This window comes from Tympanuchus pallidicinctus, unplaced genomic scaffold, assembly GCF_026119805.1.
Source record: "Tympanuchus pallidicinctus isolate F22 unplaced genomic scaffold, pur_lepc_1.0 scaffold18, whole genome shotgun sequence".
In the NCBI taxonomy this organism is placed as follows: domain Eukaryota; kingdom Metazoa; phylum Chordata; class Aves; order Galliformes; family Phasianidae; genus Tympanuchus; species Tympanuchus pallidicinctus.
The window spans coordinates 7944770-7951884 of NW_026294699.1; the positions used below are offsets into that span (position 1 = coordinate 7944770).

At 44.8% G+C, this 7115-nt stretch overlaps 1 protein-coding gene across 1 annotated transcript; it reads right to left on the bottom strand.

Annotated features, from left to right (window-relative positions):
- Nucleotides 1-163: 163 nt before the first annotated feature.
- KDM8 (lysine demethylase 8) lies at nucleotides 164-5574 on the bottom strand. Its single transcript, XM_052679758.1, has 7 exons — nucleotides 5090-5574; nucleotides 4822-4988; nucleotides 3282-3414; nucleotides 2459-2500; nucleotides 1512-1661; nucleotides 694-786; nucleotides 164-607 (listed from the first exon to the last, which is right to left on the bottom strand). Exons 1-7 carry the CDS (start codon nucleotides 5543-5545, stop codon nucleotides 443-445), a joined length of 1206 nt encoding a protein of 401 aa, XP_052535718.1. The 5' UTR covers nucleotides 5546-5574; the 3' UTR covers nucleotides 164-442.
- Between the last annotated feature and the right edge of the window lie 1541 nt (nucleotides 5575-7115).

The following is a 7115-nucleotide window of genomic DNA, read 5'->3' on the forward strand; positions in this document are numbered from 1 at the left end:
AGTGTGGAGTGGCATTGTATCTTTTCCTTGGCAGACAGCAGAGTCTGCAGTTCAGCTGACTCTTGATCAAAACATAATTAAGCTTTCGATTATTTAATTGCAGTTAACTATTAATTAACTTAGTTTCATAGTCCTTACACTCAACTTTTTCCACATAGGAGACTGTTTTTTTTGTTGTTTATTTTTCCCTCCAGACTGTTGAACCTTATGGCGACCCAACAGATGTTCTTTAGAAGAAGGTTATATTAGAAACATCCACAAAAATAAAGTGGTAGCATTTATCCACATTCTTTTACCAAGCTGAAACAAGGAATTTTTATTTATAGGGAGAAAAAACAGTCTCATGTTTAAATAGAATTCTCTTCTGAAGCATACCAGATGCTACTTTTCAGGATCTTTAATCGCTATTACAATACTAATAAACGTTATTCTTGCTTAAGTGCTATGACCACCAGAAACTGACAGAGAAGCTAATATCAAGAGATCGTACATAGTGCCAGTATTTAACTGGGATAAACAGAACCTGTCCAGGCATCAGAATACAGGACTGAAATGCAGCCTTTCTGAAGTTGGGAAATTTTGTTAAGTCAGGATCTTCTACATCGACCTGCTTAAAAACAGAAACAAAGTGTTTACTTCAATGCGATTAGATGAACTAACATTACTGAACTAACATTCCAGATGATTTTTTACCTGACTGGTGTTGTGAAGAAGTTGACTCTCATGTGGGTACAGATTTTCTGAATCTTGTGGTGAATAAAGACGGATATATTTTCTTCCTAATACCTGTATATATTACAATAAATACTTTTAATTTATATTCCAATAACCTCTGTGTTATTGAAAAATGATCAGTTAATTAGCAACCAGTCTATTATACCATACTGTGGGCCACAGTTAGAATATCAGCAGTAAAACAGACCTGCTTACTTACAGGTGGCTGCAGTACTGCAGGTGTGGCCTCATGAAGGCAGAGCAGAAGGGGACAGTCACCTCCCTTGTCTTGCTGGTCACCTCTTTTCTGATGCAGCCCAGCTTACAGTTGACCTTCCAGGCTGCAAGTGCACACTGCTGGCTCATGTTGAGCCTTGCATCCACCTGGATGCATACTTGAGGTGCATGTAGTCCACCTCCCCTGCTAAAGCACATTCCCTAGAATAGGTTGCACAGTGTCCAGATGGGTTCTGGGTTTGGGCAGTTTGTTCCAGGGCCCTGTCACCCTCGCAGTACTGAAGATTTCTGTTGTGCTCATCTAGAACTTCCTGCATCCTGGTTTGCCTGTTGTAGGGTACCACCAAAACCTGGCCCCATCCTCCTGACACCCTTTAGATATTTCTAAGTGTTGATAAGATTCCCTCCCAGTCTTCTCTAGGCTGAAGTGTCCAAGGTCACATTCTCCATCCCTCAGTTATATCTCAGTTTGCCTACCATCCTTGTCTGTCATACACATTATAAGCATTCTTTTCTAGCTATAGCATTAAAGGCTTGTGTAGAGTAAGTAGAGTACAGACCTGGGCTAAAAAATTTTGCTGGGGATCTTGATGAAGAGGTGAGATAGTGCCTGCTGGCCCAAACCATGCGTTAATGGTGATGTCATCTTCTTCCCCTTCCCCCAGGCAGCAGTAGTCAGGAATACTGATATCCTCTTTCAATTCTGGGATCTACTCCATAAAGAAATGAACATTAGAAAGGGTATCTACTGACTTGCAAAAAGTGTAGTTTGTAGAAGAGAGTAACAGGGCCTGACACAAAAAACAAATGGCCTTGTCCAGCTCTGGCAGCTGAAAAGTAGCTGGGTTGCTGGGAATCTGTAGGAAATATCCTCACACTTTCTGTTCTAGTGGATTCTGTTGGAAGGAGGTGGGAGAAATAAAGGAAATTCAGAGACTCTGCTCTAGAAGAAACCAGGGAAACTCGGGGAATAAGAAAACTACAAGAATATGTAGTTTGCTGTTCAAGGAGAAGGTAGCAGTTATCTTCTATACACTCAGCTTGCTTTTTATGTGATTCTTTTCCACATTTCCCTCCAATCATAGAATCATTAAGGTTGTAAAAGACCACTAATATCTCCTTGTGCTACTGTCAATCCATCAGCACCATGCCCACTAAACTATGTCCCTAAGACCTGATTTCCTCTGGTTACCTGAAATGACATTGCAGAACATGGAGAACAGATCAACACTGAAGTTTGTTTCCTATTCAAAGCTCTTCCCTGACTAATGTATAATTTGGAGAAATGCTGCTTTCCAGGTGGTATCCCTGTAAGCAAATGCTACTTTGTACCAAAACAGCCCTAAAACTGAACATCCTCACCCCCCCAAAGGCTGTTTCCCACTCCTTTCAGCCAAGCAGAAAAACAGAATCACCCTACATCCTTCCATCACACAGAAATGACATTCTCAGAGATTTGTCATACAAAGGCACTTGACTAAAGAAAGAAATACTCATGCAGTTTTACCTGATCAAAAAGCTGGTGCTGGGCAAGGTATCCTACGCTGTTCTGACATTAAAACATAGGAGGAAAAAAAAAAAAAGCACAGTGACATATGGGGTAAGACTTGGTCATTTACATACAGTTAAGTAGAGTTTACTTGTAGGCAAGATCCATTTACAGTCTACAATTGCTTCAGTAGTTGACTAGTATAAAGAGTCTTCTGAACAATATTTATTTCTATACTGAAATTCTGAAAGTGTGGATAGATCCCCACAATTAACAAATCATCTAACTTAAGATACTGGTAGAAACATAGCAATAATGATACGGAGTCGCACCAGTTCTTCAGTTGTCAGTTCTACGACAATACTCTGCAGAGCTGCAGCTAGGCCCTGCTGGGACGCAGACTTGTTCACCTCTGCTCCCCACAGTCACCTTGATATTCCATTCCTGGCTATACCATAGACAAATTTGTAATGGCACACGGTCCCTCCTGCTAGAAGACTTAAACAGAAATAAAGTTCCAGATCCTCAGCTGTGAAAGTAAACAGCTATTTGACAGCCAGTCACCTTCTAATTTTTTGTTGGTACACATGAATTTGGGTCCTGCCAATAGATCTCACTGAGCAGTTTAATAACTGTGTGGAACAATGCTGCTGATTGAGGAGGAAAATTAATTCCCTTATCTTTGAACTTCACCATTCAGGCTTTTGGTGCAGAAATTCCTCTATTCCTCAAATTTCAGCTGTTGTCCATTTGATTGCACATGAAAATACAGTCTAGCTGTTGCTAGATTCTGTATCAGTAGATGCTGTTTTTGGAAATGAAAAAAAAGAAAGTAACAGACCTCATTCACAATATACTGGCTGATGAAATCACTGACGGTCATGAGCTTCTGAGACCATTCCTCATCTGTGTACCGGGAACCCAATTCTACAGGGACTGTGCGGCACCCAGCGACCTGGCAAACATAGTCCACGCTGAAACAAAAGGAGTTCCATCACACTTCTGTTAATTCTCGTCTTAGTAATTCTGAATGAGAGTAGGACAACCAACCAAGACCAATCTCTGAGAGTAATAAAACTCTATTAAAGTGAGTTCCTTTCCTCTAAAACCAACCAAGCAGCAGCAAAAGTCTGCAGAAACTGACCTAACCAGCAAGAAAACAAGTGGTCAGTTTTGTATGTAAATCATGCTACATCTGCCTTGCTTTGCTTTAAAACCTTGTTTTTCTCTATTAATTATCATTTCCTTACCAGCAAAGATGATTTAGGCTGTTAGCCTCTCCTGACTACTGACAGCCGAACTTTTTTCTGCTTGCTACCAAGTTTGCTAAATAACATGCTGTAACTTTTTCTTTTTTTTTTTTACCATTAATGCTAGGCTAGCTGTCAGTGCCAAATTTTAGGTGCTAATAACATCCACTCTGGCAAAAATCAGAAGAGTTCCTCTGAAGAGTAATCCATATCTCTTCATTTACTGTGATTAGTAGCTATGTTAAAAAGTTCTTCATTGTAAGTGTCTGAAGAATGGAGTGCCTTGGCTGCAAAAAAAGACCAAGACATTTCTGAAATAATAAGGCTATATAATGCACGTATAAATATATAACTAAAGTTATATTTTATTACATATTTTCTATGTACCATCTATGTACCATCATATAACAAAAATCAACTAATGTAGACATTTATCATTCACTGTGGAATGCAAGAATGTAAGCAATTTCTCAAACTATACCTGAGTGTTTTGTACCCTTCGGAGAGGGATCATAAGCTTTATCATAAATATTTCATTCTCAGGACTGGAAATGCTGGCACCATTGCCTACATCAAACCAGCACCACAATATTGTTATTGCTCCTGGATGTGGTTGTTTGAAACTCAATGTTCAAAAATTGCTACTCGGCAAAGATCATACCTGTGAATCAAAAAGCCAGTTATGCTTATTCATACTCACTCTGAAATTGAAGAGCAAGTTCTGAGATGTAAAAATCACTGAGAAGTGAGCGTCTGATGGAGGCCAACCCACTCGAAATGTAAGTCTGCTGGTACAGCTGGCAATTCATACTTGCCTTTGGCTTCCAGTAAAACAAAGGCAGTACACCAGCACTGCATCATCCCCTGCACGGACGGGCTGGACACAGCAGTCAGGATCTGACTGCCCTGGCACAGGGCAGCCCCTCTAGCATGAAGTTCTTAAGAGGTTTGTGCCATCTGATTTCCAGCATCGACGAGGAAACGTTCAAAGAGCCGAGAAAGAGGCTCTCAATGCACATCGCTCCGGACAGCACCCATCTATGGAGGTGTGCGCTGCATTATGAACACTGCAGTACCCGACACAAAACCGATCCTGGCCCTCATCAGGACGCGGAACAAGCTTATTCTCACCTCCACTTCTTCATGCACGGCCAGTGGTCAATAATTCCCTCTAAGACGACGGGCTTCTGCGGAATCAGATACTGGTCTCGGAAGCGCTCCAGCGAGGGGCAGCGCTCGTGCGGCACCGCATCCTCGGGCCGTACAGCCGGCGCCGGGGGGGGCTCAGTCCGCGCCCTCTGTAACAGAACGCCGCCGCGGAAACGCCGTCAGCCCCTCACGGCCACCGAGGAGCCCAGCGGGACGCCGGGCCGAGAGGAAGGCGGAGCACGGGCGGTACCTTGGCGCCGCCCGGGGCCGCGCTGCGCCGCTCGGCGCGGGGCAGGTGCGCCTGCAGGAGGCGGACGAGGCGGGCGAGGACGTCGTCCTGCACGGAGGCGCCCATCAGCAGCCCCATGTCGCACAGCCGGACGGCGGGCGCCAGCGGGCGGCGGGCGGCGACTTCGGCCAGTGCCCCGAAGAGGCAGCCGTAGGCGTAGACCTGCCGCCAGGCCTTGCCGACGTCCCGCCACGGCCCCGCGTTCAGCTTCTCCCACGCGTAGTCGCGGACGACGTCGCCCAGCCGCCGCAACGCCGCCTCGCACGGTGGAGCCGCCCCGTAAAGCAGCGCGCGGGCTCGGAGCAGCAGCGGCGGGACGCAGTCGTCCACCTCTCCGCTCAGCGCCAGGCTCAGCTCCTCCTCGGAGTCGGGCAGCAGCGCCCGCACCTCCTCCCACAGCCCCGCAGAGCCCGCCATGGCACCGCAGCGCTGCTGGGCATGCGCGGGAGAGGCGGGGCGGGGCGGGGCGGGGCTCAGCTCCTCCGGGCTCTGAGGGCGGGAAGGAGCCGGGCTGCAGCGGGGTGCTGGGAGCGGCTGTGCGTTGTGAGCAGTCTGCCTCCAGAGGAGGAACGGGGCGTTAGGGCGCGATGGCTTTGCCAGCTTTCCTGCTGCAATTGAGGGTAGACCAGTTTTAACGGAGTGCTTTTATGGAGTGTTTTCGTAAAGAAGATGATGTTCCAAGGTAAAACTATGGAAGTTGCATTTAAGCATATGGCATTTTGTGATACTTTTATGACCGTCTCGGTATTATATAAATCCTGTATCTTAAGTGGTATTAATTCTGTGTACTTCTCATTAAGGTCACAACATAGCTTGCTATGAGGCTGGTATGATTGACACATGCAATTTTTGGTTTGCCTGGGCCTCACTGAGTGAAGAGGATTTGTCACAGGCCGTGTGTGCAGAGGCCATACAGAAAGTAGTGCCTCCTATCTGCCTCCATGGAAATGACAACAAACACAGAGCCCAATGACACTGATAGTGCAGATTCTCAGCTATAAAACACTTCAACACAGTCACCACCACCAGCTGTGCATTTTTTGCCAGTGATGAACAACAGCTGCATGCCATGCTTGTAAATCCATACCAGCAGAGATGCCCCACTGTTGCCATCACCTCTGCTGAGGAGGGTGCAAGGGTGGAATTAATCTTTAGAAAGTATGGATGGAGGTCATCTATTAAAATAAACATTATATGATAGGCCTAGAATTTCTGTTACAAAAGCTAATAGATTTTCATCTGGAATTTAAAGTCGATTTTATTAGTTTGTCCACTAGTTAGTCCATTGGTCCATCAGTTTGTGTGTTTTAAGGTAAATAGATCATTTCTGCTTCCAGGACTGTTGGCTGGTACCTCCCATGAGAATTACTTTCATTTAACATCTTCTGCATGGCAACAAACAAACAAGTAAATAGAGAGAAAATAAAATGAGAGTGTAATGTGCCCTGTGGTCCTCTGGTGAGAGTGTAAACTGATGATTGCCATGACAGCATTACTGTGGCTGACTTTGATTTTCCACTACAGACAACGAATGGTTGTCTGTCTGTCTGAAGAACAAAGGGATAAGCACATAAGTCTTTTAAGATTTTGAAAGTCTTCCCAGCTGTCTCTGCCTGCTCCCGTGGACAGGAGATGATTAATATTGACTAATAATACATCCAGAATTAATCATTACAGGAGAAATTGTTTTGCTCAAATAAGCAAACTCTTCCTACTAGAGAGTGACAGACCCATGCGTTTTGATTGTATCTTTGAGTTGAGCGCTGCTGTAAAGCAAAAGTGTAATGATGGATATGTCTTTATCAACCTGTTCCCTGCACTGTGTTTTTATCGCTGCCATCTGCTCTGCTGAGAGTGGCAGCTGCCAGGTCTCACAAATAGCACTGCCATGTACTTTCGTGTAGAACAACATATTGTTGTAATTTCTGTGATATTATGAGATGGAATAACTTTCCATGAGTTAAGGTGACATTTTGCTTGGCTCTTC

Coding starts and splice junctions, on each gene's coding strand:
- KDM8 (XM_052679758.1), bottom strand. CDS start 5,545: ATGGCGGGCTCTGCGGGGCTGTGGGAGGAGGTGCGGGCGCTGCTGCCC. Junction 2,501..3,281: donor GCCAGTATATTGTGAATGAG/GTCTGTTACTTT, acceptor TTTTAATGTCAG/AACAGCGTAGGATACCTTGC. Junction 608..693: donor TTCTTCACAACACCAGTCAG/GTAAAAAATCAT, acceptor GTTTTTAAGCAG/GTCGATGTAGAAGATCCTGA.